General features: G+C 46.2%; 1 protein-coding gene across 6 annotated transcripts in view; it reads right to left on the reverse strand.

The window, feature by feature from the left end:
* The window catches only part of LOC105496408 (cAMP-dependent protein kinase inhibitor gamma), an 88,454-nt gene that overhangs the window by 4,311 nt on the left and 67,166 nt on the right, over positions 1 to 16,977 (reverse strand). For 5 of the 6 annotated variants that reach the window (XM_011766802.2, XM_011766805.2, XM_011766807.3 and 2 more), the window contains one exon: positions 174 to 347. In XM_011766802.2, coding sequence (XP_011765104.1) covers positions 174 to 324 — 151 coding nt within the window. In that variant the 5' untranslated portion in view covers positions 325 to 347. Of the gene's footprint in view, positions 1 to 173; positions 348 to 15,918; positions 16,193 to 16,977 lie in introns of all 6 variants that reach the window. The other variant, XM_011766803.2, reaches the window with a different exon arrangement.

Genomic DNA, 16,977 nt, shown 5'->3' on the forward strand with positions numbered 1-16,977 from the left:
AACATCTTCCAACCTAGAGACTGCTGGACTCTGCCACTGCCCATGGGGCAGGGCTGATTTAAATGCGGTTTCTTCTCTAAGAAAGTGTGGGCAGTCTAGGACTTGGAGGCCAGCCCGGGGCCTGGCAGAGAGCTTCTGACATGCAGGAGTGCTGAGGACCTGCTGGCTCTAACCTGCCCCCTCGAGTGCCAGCTCGCCCATGTCTCCAGCCAGCTTCCTCACGCTCACAGCCTCCGAGTCTCCCTGGATGTCAGGGACTGCATTCCGACGGCCTGTCCGGTCACAGGAGATGAAGTCTGAGTAGGAGGACTCGACCTCCATCATGCCTGTCGCATCGCTCCTCAGGCCTGTGGGGACAAGAGGCAAGGGGGCAGAGGTAAGTCCAGATGCATTCTGCAGAGAGGACAGCTCCAGCTCCCCAGCACTGTGGCTTCTGTCAAAATGACAGTTATTGCCTCTTATTGAAAACAAAGCAAAAAGCACAGGAAAGTACAAAGAACAAAACAAGTCACCCATAATTCCATACCCAGACAACCACCATCAACATTTTAAAGAACATGGGCTCAGACTTTTCTTTAAATAAACTTATTGACAAACATGTACACATATTTATCAATACCACATGCCAGGCACTGGTTATATACTGCAGATACCGCCATGAACAAATTGGCCATGGTCCCTGGCCTCACAGAGCTTACCATCTACCACAGGTGGCATAAAGTCACCTCATGCCTAAGTCATAGCCTTGGTGCTCAGGGCTTCAAGGGAGAATGCAGGATGCTGGAGTGATTACTAGGACCTGATCAAGGCTGGGGGTCACCAAGTGACATTTTACCTGAGAACCGAGGATGACGAGGCGTCATGTAGATGAAGAGTGAGGGGAAGAGCATTACAGAGAGGGGAACAGCACGTGTGAAGGCTCTGAGGGAGGGGGAGGCATCGGGGCTTGGAAGGACAGAAAGAGCCAGTAGGCAGGAGTATGGCGGAAGCGGGACAATGACACTGAGGACACTGCTGAGGTAGGCAGGAGCCAGACCACATCTGGAACTTGGTTCCTGAAGGGCTTTAGGCCAGGTCATGAAGGAGCAGTCATGCATTTTCAAAGATGACTCTGGTGTCTGGGCAGAGCAGCGCCGGGAAGGGGCAAGTTAGGAGGCTCCTGCAAAGTTCAGGTGCCGAGATGGTGGGTGGAGGAGGGTGGCAGTGGGAAGGATTCTAGATGTAACTTGGAAATCAAACCAAGAAGTAGTGTTGGACTGAGAGGTAATTTAGGTTTCTGGTGTGAATAAGTAGGTGGACAGAAGTATGGTTTGCTGACATGTGGAAGAACAAAGGAGGAATATTTGGGGGCATAAAGTCCTATTTGGCATATCTGGTAACTCTGAGATGCCTGTGAGCCCTCCAAGGGGAGAGGTAGTGTAAGTACATGGAACCAGGAAGCTGGAGCTCAGAAGAGAGGTGGAGTGGAGAGGAAAGATATGAAATTAGTAGTTCTTACTACACAGATAGCAGTTCACAGCCCTGGTGCTTGGTGACACAGTCTAGAGAGAGAAGAGAAGAGCGCCACATATATAAAGAAGAGCCACATACATTTAGAAATGATTTGGGACCATACCTTATGTTGTTATGTAGTCTACTCTTTGGGATGCTTTAGAACATGTCACTAAGGCTCCCTCCACATGAATTTTGTGCCAGCATACTTGCATGGGCAATGATTGACTCTAGGATGAGGCCTCCAGAAATGAACACAGAGGTACTTCCCAGTTTTCTACTGCCACACACAGCACTGGGCCTTTATGAAAGTCTCTGTGCCCATCCCTAATTATACTAGAGATATACTAGAGATATTCTAGAGATATACTGAGAGTATATCTCTAGAAGCAGAATTGCTGGGCTAAAGGGAAGGGTGAAATAATTTTTAGATTTTTGACACATTTCCCAGTTGCCTTCCCAAATGGCATAGTGGTATTTATAATGACAAAAAATTGGCAGAAAGACTTATAAAGTCAGCATTGTTTTTATTTATATTCCCACCTGTAGCACACAAGATTGTCCATTTATGTACTCTTGGCAACAAGAAGTACTGCTACTATATTAACAAAAGGTTAATTTGCGAAGGGGATACTAGTATCTCTCATTGAGCACCTATGGTTTTCTGAAGGCAATTAGATAGCAGTCATTGCATGGACTCTGGCTACCTCGCAGACCTGAATTAGTAAGTGGGAGGGGTGGTCTAAGCACTGGCCTGACTTTAGGAGTTCATAGTCCAGTGGGGTGGGCCCACCTAGCAAATCCTAGTTCTAGACCCACTCAGGCAAATGCCCAATGTTTTCTATAGTGTGAGGATGTTTACTGCACCTGGTCAGTAATAGCAGCCTACAGGAAACCACCCAAATGTCCACCAGGAGGTTAGGCATTGCATGAATTATGAAGTATTTATTAAAAAGAAATGTGCCATACAGCCACTATGGAAAACGGTATGGAGGGTTCCTGAGAAAATTAAAAACAGTACCACATGACCGAACAATCCCATTACTAGGTATACATCCAAAGAACTGACATTAGTATATCAAGAAGACATCTGACCTCCTATGGTTACTGCAGCACTATTTATAATAGCCAAGATATGGAATCAACCCAAATGTCCAACATGATTGAATGGATACAGAAAATGGATATATACACAAAGGAATACTATTCAGCCATTAAAAAAAAAATGAAATCTTGTTATTTGGGACAACATGGATAAACCTGGAGGACATAATGTGAAGTGAAATAAGCCAGACACAGAGAGACAAATACTGCATGATTTTACGCATACGTGGAATCTTAAAAAACAAAAGTTGATATTGGCTGGGCGCGGTGGCTCACGCCTGTAATCCCAGCACTTTGGGAGGCCAAGGCAGGTGGATCACGAGGTCAGGATATCGAGACCATCCTGGGCTAACACAGTGAAACCCCATCTCTACTAAAAATACAAAAAAAAAAAAAAAAAAAAATTAACTGGGTGTGGTGGCAGGCGCCTATAGTCCCAGCGACTTTGGAGGCTGAGGCAGGAGAATGGCGAACCCGGGAGGCAGAACTTGCAGTGAGCCGAGATCGCGCCACTGCACTCTAGCCTGGATGACAGAGCAAAACTGTCAAAAAAAAAAAAAAAAAAAAAAAAAAAGGTCGATATCATAGGAGAGAACAGAACAATGATTACCAGAGACTAGGGAGGGGAAAGGAGAGGAAAGGATGGAAAGCTGGTCAATGGGTACATAGTTACACTTAGATAGGAGCAGTAAGTTCCTATTCTGATGCACAGTAAGGTGATGGTTAACAATAAGGCATTCTAGGCTGGGTGTCGTGGCTCATGCCTATAATCCCAGCACTTTGGTAGGCTGAGGCAGGTAGACTACCTGAGGTCAGGAGTTTGAGACTAGCCTGGCCAACGTGGTGAAACCTCACCTCTACTAAAAATACAAAATTAGCCGGATGTGGTGGCACATGCCTGTAGTCCGTTACTCTGGAGGCTGAGACAGGAGAATCGCTTGAACCCATGAGGCAGAGATTGCCGTGAGCTGAGATCACGCCACTGCACTCCACGCTAGGCAAGACAGAGCGAGACTCCGTCTCAAAAAAAAAAAAGGCATTCTATATTACAAAATAACTAGAGAGACTTTTGAATATTCTCATCAGAAATAAATAAATGCATGAGATGATGGATATGCTAACTGCCCTGATTTGATTATTATACAACATATATGTATCAAAACATCAAGTTGTACCCCACAAATATATACAATGACATGTCAGTAAAAAAAAATAAATAAATAAATAATAAAGTAAGAAATGTGCCAGATGGGCCTGTACTGACATAGGACAACATCTGAGATAAACTGGCAACTGAAAAACAGAGGCTGCAAAACAACACGTAAAATAAAACCCAGTTCCTGTGGGGAAAGATAGCAGACATATGAAAAAAAAATCTGAAAAAACATGTATCAACCCTGTCAACTGTGGTTCTTTGTGAGTAAGGGAAACTTTTGTTTTCTAAGTCTATATTTTTTCAATGGTTGAAGTTTTCATAAACCCAATTATTGTGCAATGCTTTTCGAAGGTAGCTGACACTGGCAGAAGTGCCCAGAAGGCACCCAGGGTGGGACTGAGCCAGTAAGTGCTGCAGGGGTGCGGGTGCGTGCGTGTGTGTGTGTGTGTGTGTGTGTGTGTGTGTGTGTGAGAGAGAGACAGAGAGAGAGAAAGAGAGAGAGGATCACTATGGAGGGCTGGGCCCACATCCCCCACAACACCTAGCTCAGAAGAAACACTTAGCTAAAGAATGAATTAGGGGCCCTCAAAGATCAGACAGGTGAGACAGGGAGGTGGGAGGTGTCCTATGGTAGAAAAAGCAAAGCATGAGACGCGTGACCTTAAACCCAAGCTTTGCCACCTAACCCTGGGCAAGACCCTGCCTTTCTTCGGGCCTTCGTTTCCCCTGTGTAAAATAGAGGAGGGCCAGGACACTGTCCACGGCAATTCCCCCCGGCTGCAGCAGATGGCGCGCCCTGCCTATCTTCCTAGCAGCCTTGAGCGCTGCCCTAGTCACGTTCTGGCTCCTCCTTGGCTAACAGAATTCCCGGAAGTTCCAGAGGTGGCTCCTTCTGCAGGTCACGAAGGTTCACTCCTGCCCTCTCCCTCTGGGGAAACCGCTCAGTGCTTAAGGACAGGGAAATGGCTTATGATAACAGTAACAACAGAGGATAAAAATGATGCCGAAAATTCCTACAATAACGAAAGGTACCATGGCCCAGGTGCCTGTGTTTTCACACACATCAATAACGAAAGGTACCATGGCCCAGGTGCCTGTGTTTTCACACACATCACGCACGCAGTGGCCACAGCTGCCCTCTTGAGGTGAGTGAGGCCGGTATAAGCCACAGCTCAGAAGGGCCTCATTCCCACCTGAAACCTGCTGCTCTGGAAAGGGACAAACCCCGAGCATGCCACACTGGCTCCCGGAGCCTCCGAGTCCTCAGCTCTTCCTCAGTGAGAATGTCAGCTCCACGGGAACAGGAATTTGGTCTGGATTTTTCCCATGTCCAGCTGAAACCTAATCCTGGCAGCTGAGCCAACAGGCTCTGGCTGCTCCATTTCCTGATTCTCATCCAGCACCTGGTAAAGAGCAGGCGCTCCATGCACACTCGCTGGATTTCACTCTCTGAAGGAGAGGGAGTTTGTACCTATCCCTCTTCTCCCCCGCTGTCCCCCTCCTCTGTGGGGAGGAGCAGCAGTTCCTTCTTGGACTGTTGAGAAGGGCCTCCGTGCACCGTGAAGTGCTGTGCAGGTGTTCTTTTACTAGGACCTGACACCATGGGATGGAGTTACAGGCTCCATCTGAAAGGCCAGCTTTGTGCTGGAACGTCTCCTGGGGCTTTGATCTCACAATGCCATCTGATGTTACAAGCTGCCCAGTGCAGGACACTGGGCCTCAGGACATGGAGACAGCAAATGCCACACTCAAAGACCAATCCTAGAAAACATCAACTAGGCCAACATGCTCTGGCTACCGTATACCCTCAGGGAGCAGCAACTCCAAAGATGGCTCTGGAGAGCTCTCCAATCCAAAGCGCAAACACATAATTTAATTTTTCTCCCACATTTATATTCGTCACTCACCCTCTCATCTTTAAAGACAACAGCAAATGGGGAAATAAAGCATCCTCAGAGTTGGAAATCATGTCAGAAAAGGGTCATTCTCAAACCCTGTTAGAGTGTAAACTTCCAAGACCTCCTTGGGCAGTGACTTGACAGCGTGTATCCAGAAACCTCAACTTTTTACATATCTTTGAGCTACTAAATCAGTTTATAATAATCTATTCTAAGAAAATAATCCAAGATCTACATGAAGATAAATGTACACAAATGTTCATCATAGTATTATTATTATTTTTTTTTTTTGAGGCAGGGTCTCGCTGTGTCACGCAGACTGGAGTGCAGTGGTACAATCATGGCTCACTGCAGCCTCAACTTCCTAGGCTCAAGCGATCCTGTTGCCTCAGCCTCCTGAGTAGCTGGGACTATACCACGCCTGGCTCATTTTTTTTCAGAGATGGGAATCTCATTATGTTAACCAAGGTGGTCTCAAACTCGTGGTCTCAAACTCCTGGGCTCAAGTTATCCTCCTGCCTCGGACTTCCAAAATGTTGGGATTACAGGACTGAGCCACTGTGCCCGGCCCACAGTATTATTTATAATAGCAGGAAACTAAAGACACCAAAATGAGTTCCTAAATGGATGTGTCAAATGTCCTAAACGGACAATGGAGAATTATTAATATATACATACTTAACTAATTTATATCTAAATGAAATACCATTCAGGCATTAAAATGATGTTTGTGAATATTTTTTAAAGACATGGCAAAATGTTCACATATAGTTAAATGAAAAAGAATATCAGTGATATAATTACATACATTAATATTTTTGTAAGTGATTTTAAAATCCATTATATTTCCTTTTTTATAGTGAACACATTCACTTAGTCTTAAAATTACTTAATTTTAGATTATGTGTAAATGTGGTCTAAAACTCAAAAGGTCCAAAAGGACAGAGATAAGACCTTAATCTCCCTCCCATCTGATCCAGACACCCTCCCCAAGGCAAGCACGTTTTGGTGTCCTTCCAGACAAAATCTATGCAATATACATGTTCCCTCTTTTTCTCCTTCCCTTCTTTTTTCCTTTATTTAAAACAAAATTTTATTTTCCATCTTGCATTTTTTTCATTTAAAAATGTGTCTTGACTTTGGGAGGCCGAGGTGAGTGGATCGCTTGAGGTCAGGAGTTCAAGACCAGCCTGGCCAACATGGTGAAACCCCATCTCTACTAAAAATACAAAAATGAGCTGGGTGTGGTGGTGCACACCTGTAGTCCCAGCTACTCAGGAGGCTGAGGCAGGAGAATTGCTTGAACCCAGGAGGCAGAGGCTGCAGTGAGCTGCGACTGTGCCACTGCACTCCAGCCTGCGTGACACAGTGAGACTCTATTTAAAAAAAAATTGGCCGGGCGCGGTGGCTCAAGCCTGTAATCCCAGCACTTTGGGAGGCCGAGACGGGCGGATCACGAGGTCAGGAGATCGTAACCATCCTGGCTAACACGGTGAAACCCCGTCTCTATTAAGAAATACAAAAAACTAGCCGGGCGAGGTGGCGGGCGCCTGTAGTCCCAGCTACTCGGGAGGCTGAGGCCGGAGAATGGCGTGAACCCGGGAGGCGGAGCTTGCAGTGAGCTGAGATCCGGCCACTGCACTCCAGCCTGGGCGACAGAGCGAGACTCCGTCTCAAAAAAAAAAAAAAAAAAAAAAAAAAAATTATATATATATACACATACATACACATACACACACACACACACACACACACACACACACACACACACACACACACCTTGGAAACAACTGTAGATCACTCTGAAGCCACTGCAGCACTGATTATATCAACACACTGAAAACAAACCCAAAGTAATAACTAAATTGTTCCTTTTATTGTCCGCATGATACTCTGTTGTCTCACTGTTGTAGACTGATTTAATTACCTCCCTATTGATGGACCTGAGGGTTGTTTCCATAAAAGTGGAATTGCCACCTCAAAGAATCTGTGACTTTTTTATTATAATAGGTACTGCCAAATTCTCCCCACAGAAGTTATTTCCTATCTCTCAGTCCGTTTTGTGCTGCTACAACAAAACATCTGAGCCTCAGTACTTTCTTTTTTTTTCTTTTTTTTTTTTTGAGACAGAGTCTCACTCTGTTGCCCAGGCTGGAGTGCAGTGGCGCGCTCACTGCAAGCTCTGCCTCCTGGGTTCACGCCATTCTCCTGCCTCAGCCTCCCGAGTAGCTGGGACTACAGGCGCCCGCCACCACGCCCAGCTAATTTTTTGTATTTTTAGTAGAGACAGGGTTTCACTGTGTTAGCCAGGATGGTCTCGATCTCCTGATCTCGTGATCCACCCGCCTCGGCCTCCCAAAGTGCTGGGATTACAGGCATGAGCCACCGCGCCCGGCCAAGTCTCAGTAATTTCTAAAGAACAGAAATTTATTTCACACAGTTCTGGAGGCTGGGAAGTCCAAGATGAAGGCACCAGCCTGTGGTGAGGCCTGCTCTCTGCTTCCAAGAGGGCACCTTAAACACTGTGTTCTCACAGGGCAACTGGCAGAAAGGCAAAAAGGGGCAAACTCACTCCCTCAAGCCCATTTATTTGTTATTTATTTATTCGATGGAGTCACGTTCTGATGCCCATGCTAGAATGCAGTGGCATGGTCACTACAACCTCCTCCTCCTGGATTCAAGGGATTCTCCTGCCTCAGCCTCCCAAGTAGCTGGGATTACAGGTGTGCACCACCACACCCAGCTAATTTTTGTATTTTTAGGAGAGATGAGGTTTCATCATGTTGGCCAGGCTGGTCTTGAACTCCTGACTTCGGGTGATCCGGCGGCCTCAGCCTCCCAAAGTGCCAGGATTACAAGCATGAGCCACCGTGCCTGGCCTCAAGCCCTTTTATAAAAGGTGCCTAATCCCATTCACAAGGAAGGAGACCACATGACCTCATCACCTCTTAAAGGCCCTACCTCTAGTATTTTGGAGGGAACACATTCAAACCATAGCAATTCCCAGTAGGTATATCAGATGAGCACTTTGCTTCACCACAGTCTTCTTAATGCTGTTTTGTTTCTAATCTAAAAAGTGGTTTTAAAACCAGTGCCTGATTGTTTTAGTTCCTACTGCTCCTAGGAGTGAACCTGAGCATCTTCCCATATGCATCTCCTTTTCTGTTTACTGTTTCTTCAAATCCTTTTGCCCATTTCTAATGGATTTTAGGTCTTTTTCTTATTGATTTGTAGGAGTTCTTAATATATTAAGGCAATTAGTCTTTTGTCTAATTAGGAGCTACTAGTATTTTTTACTTGTCATTTGTACTTTGACTTTATTTTCGGCACTTCTCCCCACACACATATTTTTTATATTCATTAGTAAAATTGATCTTTATTTTATGGTTTCTGGGCTTTGGAACATAATCAGAAATGTCTTCCCCACTCTAAGATTAGTAAAGAAATCCCTTGTTTATTTTTGGTACTTTGTTTTTTGAGACAGGGTCTGGAGTCACCCAGGCTGGAATGCAGTGGTACCAGCTTAGCTCACAGCAACCTTGAACTCCTGGGCTCAAGGGATCTTCCTAGCTTAGCTTCCTGAGTAGCTGGGACGGGACTACAGGTGCATGCTAAAGTGCCCAGCCAATTCCTTTTTTTTGTTTTTCTTTTAAGAGATGGGGTCTCACTATGTTGCCCAGGCTGGTTCTGAACTCCTGGGCTCAAGTGATATTCCTGCCTGAGCCTCCCAAACTACTGGGATTACAGGTGTGAGCCACCACGCCTGGCCTCTAGTACTTTTATGGCTTCCCTTTTCATATTTAAATCTTTGATTGATCTAGAATTTATCTGTAATAAGGTATGAGTTAGAGAGCCACCTTAATTTTTTCTACCTATCTCAAATTATTTGTGGAGTAATCCATCATTTCCTCATTGATGTGAAAAGCTACCATTGTTACATACAAAACTGTCTATTGGGGGTCTGTTTCTGAATCTTTTAATCTCTCCAGCTGATGTGTCTACTCATGTACTAGTATCATGTTTTCTATTACATTAGCTTTAAATTAAAAAAATAACTGTAGAATGGTTTCCTTCTCATAGATAGCTCAAATCTTTTTTGACTTTAGATTTTTTTTCTCTGGCTGTTTTTGCTGGTCTATGTTTTCTAATGAACTAAATAGTCATTTAACTTGTCCCCCAATTTCTCTTGTATTTATCAGGACTGCACTAAATATATACAGTAATATCTGGTACCTGAATGTAGACAGAAATCACATTTTTATGATACTGAGTCTTCTTTCTTTCACAGTTCCTCTCCCACGAGGTCAGGCACTCAGATTTCCCTTTTGCTCCTCTGTGTACTCCAAAGGGCTGGCCCAGAGCCTGGCATATGCTGGTGCTTGACTCTTACTTGCAGAATGAATGATGAATTATTGCATGAGTTCTACTTCTGATGTGCAAGGTAAGTGCCTTCCACACATTCTCTCATGTAACCCTAAACACAATGAGTAGGCACTATTCTAATCCTCATTTTAGAAATGAGGAAACTGAGGCTCAGGCAGTAAAGCAACTGCCTTCAACTTCTTAGAATGCTCTTATACAGTCTCCTAGTCCAACACCTTGACTACTTGTATACCCCCTTAGTTCCATCCTTTACTGTCTTCTAATGTTTCTCTAATTGTTCCACACATCTCATTCTCTCTCATGACATTATCTTCCATTCATTTCAATGTCGATCCTCTCACTGCTGAGCTGCAGACATCTAGATGAATCCTCCCGGAGGATATCAACAAAATTATGCTCTCCCTCCTCCAGGACTCTCTCTCATTCATTCTCTTAGTCAGGAGCCACCTCCACAATCAATTATGCAAGTCAAAAACCTATTACCCGTAACACATGCCTGACTTCTTCCTCTCTTTAAGAAGGCATCCCGCACCTTAAAGCTCAATTACCCAGGTTCAATTATTTTCTCTCTTCAGGTCCATCCTCCCATTTTCTCCACGCAGTAATCATGGCCTCAGTTAGGCTTCATCATCTCTATCCACTCGATTACAACCTTCCCCAACTGGTTTTTCTGTCCCCAGTCTTCTCACTTATTCCTCATCCCCCACCCCCAATTCATCCTCAAGCCCTCTGTCCTCTACTTCAAGAGGGACATTCCCCAACATCAGCTGGCTCATCCTCATGCTCAGCTCAGGAACCTTCAATGATTAAAAAGAAGCATTTGGATCCATTTATGTATACTGGCATGGAAGGATGTTCTCAATATATGATTGCTAATATGCCCTAACACATGGGTCTACAGTCTTCTCTCCTGATTTCTGAGTCTTCACTTCCAACAGTCCATGACCTATCTCCAGCAGGGAGACAGCTTTGATTCATTCAGGACCATCACAGGGCAAATACCTTTTCAATTAATGAAAAGTTGTTGTAGAATCTAACCGAAAGACATCCCAGAGCTCATCTAGACAAGCCTCTCATCAACAGCTGCAGAAACGGAGGCTCAGAAAGGGCAAGGGACTTGCCCAGGGTTCTTGATCTAGCGGTCTTAACTCCTGGTCCAGAGCTCTTTTCCCCACATCACACGGCCCCCTTGGGAGTCCCTGATGACATTACAAATCTCTGAGGGGAATGGGTGGCAGGGCAGAGGGCATCTAGGGTGCTCGTCCAGCCCAGCTTTGCTGTTGACCAGCTGTGAGGCCGTGCACAAGTCCCCTCACCTCAGCACAGTGGGGCTAACAGTCACACCCTGCAGTGCAGGGGGCTGTTATGAAGATTCAGTAATATAGTGATGCAAAAAGTGTAGTAAGTGACGGGGAATGTAAGCGGAATTCAATTAATAAATGATTAGGATGGTTCATTTGGAGGCTGAGTTAGTAAAACCTGCCTTTGGATGTTTCATTCAGCTCCTTTATTTTTACTCTGTTTAATGGTGCTACAGAAGATTAAAACTTCCTTCTCTGGTGCTTTATGGTGTTGCGTGGTAAGAATATAAATTCCCCAGAAGTGGTGACCCTGACTGGCGTGATTACTGTTATATGTCCAGAAGGCCCTGCACATACTTGAAGCTCAATGAATAGTTGATGAACGAGTTAATAATAGAAGACGTTCTAGATTACAGGGAAAGAAGAGCAAAGAATGTGCGGCCCTGCATCATAACAGTGGCTGAAGATCTGGTTCAATACCCGTGCAGTAGGGTGACCCCTGAAGAGTCCCCTTCTCTCTCTCAGCTTCCTTTCCCACCATCTAAATAACAAAATTTGAAATATGATCTCCAAGTCTTCCAGGCTTTTTTTTTTTTTTTTGAGATGGGGTCTTACTCTGTCGCCCAGGTTGGAGTGCAGTGGCATGATCTCCGCTTACTGCAACCTCCGCCTCCCTGGTTCAAGTGCTTCTCCTGCCTCAGCCTCCCAAGCAGCTGGGATTACAAGCATGCACCACCACACCCGGCTAATTTTCTTTTTGTATTTTTAATAGAGATGGGGTTTCACCATGTTGGCCAGGTTAATCTTGAACTCCTGACCTCAAGTGATCCACCTGCCTCGGCCTCCCAAAGTGTTGAGATTATAGGCATAAGTCATTGCATCTGGTCTCTAAGTCTTCCAGTCTTGATATTTCATTTATTCATTCAATGTACTGAGCAACTTCTATATGCCAGGCACTGTGCCAGGCACAGGGTATATACTGGAAACTAAAAAAGATATTTACAATGTGTAAAGAGAAAAAGGCACTAAACAAGTCAATGAATCTATCATCACAGATTATGATATGAGCTATGGGAGAAGAGGACAGGGTTCTCTGCATGTGGATCATTCAGTTAACGGCTGCATGATCAGGAAAGGCCTCTCTGAGGAGGTGGTTTTTGCTGAAATCTACAGAAAAGTTGGATAGAGAGTGACCCAGAAAGCCAACAGGCAATTTGAGTCTAAAAACAATCTAGAATCTCTTAGCTCAGCCTGAGCCCTACGGGGTGCTAAAGAACGAAGCTCTTTCTTTTCCTCATCCTCAGGAGGTTTTGGTGTCTTATGGGATCTGGATGATTGCCAGACATGTGACTGACCTTGAATGCCCAGGACAAAGGGTGAAGCCCTTATACTCTGTCCCCAGACCTTTTGGGGCCCTGGGGTCAGAGGTTATGGTGCTTGCAGGTGCCTGCTCTGGGCATTTCCCCACAGGAAGCCACTTCTCCAGTGGGTTTGTAATACTCCCCCCAGCTTTGTAAACTGAAGAGGCCCCAGTATCTGCCAAGAGCTACATGGTCTGTTCCAAGTCTGCAGCTATTAGTCCTCATTGCTCAGGCAGATTCCATTACAAGCTTCAAATTGTTTTCCAAATATACTAGAAAGGTCATTTCCTGTTTTGCTTTTTTTTTTCTTTTTCAAAAATTCAATATTTGCAGAAAACACACAAAAAGCAAACAGACTTTTGCAGAAGACATGAAGCACAGAAGTGGGACTTGGTCTCATGGGAGAAGTTTTATCAGGGGTGGGCAAAATGTTCTCTAAGGCTTCTCTGAGGGACGAAAGGGCCGTGGAAACAGAAATGCCAGGGCCTATTGAACAGGCATTCATCAAATTCCAAGGGTAGCGGCTTCTCTCTGTGATGGAAAGCCAGAAAAGAGAGTCACTGAGGCCAACAGAAAACTCAGGGCCCCAAAATGAGAACATTCCACGAACCTGGGAAAAGGGAGGGCTGCTGGTTCTAGCCATGTGTGGCCTGCCCGGGGCTGGCTGCAAAGCCCTACCCAGCGCCTTAGGGGCACATCCAGTACAAGGTCACCAGAGAGGAGCCTGATGCCTGCCTGGGCAGTGCCTGCTGCCATTCAAAGAGTGGCCCTGGGTGAGGCTTTGTTTGGAGGCAGAGAGGCCGGGCCTTGGTCTCTGCACCTGCCAGGCCTAGACCCAAGCAGGCCTGGATGCAGGCAGTGATAGGGAGGGAAGGGCAGGGTGCTGGGGTCAGACAAGGTCCTGAGTGACTTCTACGCTGCCTATCCCCAGGGACACCTTTCTGTCCTCCTCTTCCAACTCATTTCTTCTCGGACCACTCTCCTCATCGGACTTCCAGACACCACACCCTTTGGGCCTCCCTCCAACCACTCCGCACAGGCACCTGCTACTGCCGGTACCTTTGTGTTAGGATGCCAGTCTCTTCTGTTTTCTCCCTAGGGGCTCTTATCCTTTCCCTGAAATAATCTACGTTGGTGACCCTCAAAGAGCCCCAACCCTCTCTTAAAAGTCTAGATTTGTGACAGCCTATTGAGCGTGTCATTTGGCTATCCCACCAGCACTGCAAGCTTCAGACGGCAAGTCACCAGCCTGCTCGCCCTGGCCTTCCCAGCTGAGCAAGAGCACCACCATCTGCCCAGCTGGAAACCCGCAGCCACCCCTGACCTCCCTTCTTCTTCACCACCCATTGACAATTCTTTACCAAGTCCTGTTATTTGTTTTTTCTTTTTTATGTTTTTGTAGAGACAGGGTCTCACAATGCTGCCCAGCCTAGTCTTAAATTCCTGGCCTCAAGCAATCCTCCCACCTTGGCCTCCCAAAGAGCTGGGATTACAGGCATGAGCAACAGTGCCCAGCCTAGTCCTTTTGTTTCTACCTGCAAAACAGAGCTTGAATCTGCTGACCTCGCTCCTCCACACGCACCACCCAGGCTCCAGGATGTCTCACCAGGACTCTCAGCAGAGACCCTGACCAGAGTCAGAGTCCTGTGTCTCTCTCATCCCTAGCCCAGGGTCTGCGTTCTATATGGCAGGCAGGGTAACGTTCTCAAAATGGAAATTGGGTCATTGGAATTTCCCTGCTTTGTTCAATCTCTGATGCTTTTCTATTTCACATCTAGTGAAATCCACACTCCTGATGCCAGCCCCTGAAGTCCTACAAGGATCTGGCCCTGCCTGCCTCTGCAGATGAGCCTTTGTCTCATTTCTGCTCTCTTCTTGGTCCATTTTGCTCTGGTCACACTGGGCCTCTCTTTAAATCCTCAAACCTCATTTAATTCCTGACCTCAAAGCCTTTACTAGACTATTTCCTCTGTGTACAACATTCTCTGTAACCCCGCTCCCTAAAGAGCCTCCTAAGTGGATAAGTGGATTCCTGGCCTTGGTTTTCCAAATGTTCTTGCTCTAGGACCTGACATGGGCTCCTGTAGGGCACAAAGCCTCCTGAGTTCCTCTGCCCCCAACTACTGCATGTCAGGAAAGCCCTGGCAGAGCTGCCCGGAGGCTAATGCGGTGTGGTGGACGCCACAAGGATTTCAGAATCTCAGCTGTTGTCCCTATAGCGGCACATGGTGCTGGGCACCTCACTTGACTGCAGACACCCCTTCTGTAAAATTGGAGGGCTTACACCTGCCTTGAAAAGTGGCTGCGGGGATTAATTGGAGCCAACAGTTATATTCTTTTTTTTTTTTTTTTTTTTTGAGATGGAGTCTCGCTCTGTCACTAGGCTGGAGTGGAGTGGCACGATCTTGGTTCACTGCAACCTCCGCCTCCCAGGTTCAAGCGATTCTCCTGCCTCAGCCTCCCAAGTAGCTGGGACTACAGGCGTGCACCACCACGTCCAGCTAATTTTTGTATTTTCAGTAGAGGTGGGGTTTCACCATGTTGGCCAGGATGGTCTCGATCTCTTGACCTCGTGATCCGCCCGCCTCAGCCTCCTAAAGTGCTGGGACTACAGGCTTGAGCCATGGTGCCCGGCCTGTTATACACTTCTACACTTCTTTCTTACTGCATGCCAGACTGTGCTAAGCATCTTACAAGCATTTAATTTTATAGTAACTCTATGACATAGAACATATAATTATCCTGTAGTACAAAAGAGGCAGCTGAAACTCAGCAAGGTTAAGGAGCTTGCCCAAGGCCATATACCCAAGGAGTGTGGAGCCAGATGGAGCCTGTGCTATTAGGTTATAAAGCAGGGGAGTGAATTAGTATCATGCCTGGCATGTAGTATGGGTTTACTGAAAAGTACCCATTCCCTTTTCCGACCTTCTTTTTCCCCTGTCCCCAGCTTCATAACAAGGCATTTCTGAAGGAAGAGGAAGAAAGTAAGCAAGTTCCTGGAAAACGTTCTACAAGGCTGTCTAAAACATACACCGAGATGGTTTTACCCATGCTTATGCAACCTCCTGTTTTGGATATTCAGCTGGATACAAACCTTCAGAATCTTTTCAGTGATGCTGGGTTGATTCTCTTGATTCTACCACCACATTCTACTCTTTGGTATTTAACTTCACAGCAACAGTAAAAATAATTATTTTGGGGCATGAATTTTTTAAAACGCTTACCTCCTCAGCAGCTACATCCTCCTGGCAGGGTGGTGTTACTATTTCATGTAGGGCCAGGGCTAGGGACTGGAATTGTGACACAAACTCTCTTCAACCCATGAAAGTGTGTGCTTCCAGGAGGTCTCTGGAAGGCTGAAGAACAGTCCAGCTGCATCACTGCTTGGTGGCCGGGCATGCTGGGTCCTCCCCAGGCCTCCTGCTGTGTCTGTATTATCAAACTTGTTGAGGCTCAGCTACACAGCAAGGTTCCCAGAGAGTGGCAGTCTCTATCTTACTGTGAGGGGACAGGAAGGAAGGGAAAGTGAGATCACTTCCTGGCAGCCCTGCCTAAGGCCTAGGGGCTGGGCCACACTCCAGGTCTGCCCATGCCAGGCTGGGCACCTCTGGACAAGGCTCTTCCCCTCAAACCTCAGGAGTCTCAAGTGTGGAATGAAGGGGGAAACTGGGTATCTCTGTGGTGGTTCTGAAACAGGTCTGCAAATTACCTGACATTCCTCTTCTCAGGAGGTAGAGTTTAATTTCAATTTCCCCAAATGAGCTGGCCTTAGTGACCTCTAACAAATAGAATGCAACAAAAATGATTTTGTGTCACCTCCAAGATGAGGCTATAAAGGGTTACATAGCTTTCACCTGGCTCTCTCTGGGGACACCTGCCTCTAGAGCTTTGAGCTGCATATGGGAAATCTCAGGTGGCCATGCCGTGAGGAAGCCCAAACAGGCCTATGAAGTAACCACAGGGCAGAGGTCCTGAGACGGCTTGGAAAGAGCAGCAGCCGGCCAGCATCCAGCGGTGCCGGCCCCAAGCTGCCCCAGTTCCAGTCACCATCTAACTGCAACTGCATGAAATATCCAAGCCAGAACTGCCCAGCCAAGCTGTTCCCAAATTCCTGACCCACAGGAACCATGAGATATAAGAAACTATTGCTGCTGTTTTAAACCATTGAGTAACAGGGCTGATGGATTACTCAGGAGTGGATAACCGAAGCAATCTCTAACATTACTTCTAGCTCGGGGGTAAGGGAGGTAAGAGACTTCTAGCTCTGAAGGAAGGGCAGGAAA

The sequence above is a fragment of the Macaca nemestrina genome, chromosome 15 (genome assembly GCF_043159975.1).
Source record: "Macaca nemestrina isolate mMacNem1 chromosome 15, mMacNem.hap1, whole genome shotgun sequence".
Taxonomy (NCBI): domain Eukaryota; kingdom Metazoa; phylum Chordata; class Mammalia; order Primates; family Cercopithecidae; genus Macaca; species Macaca nemestrina.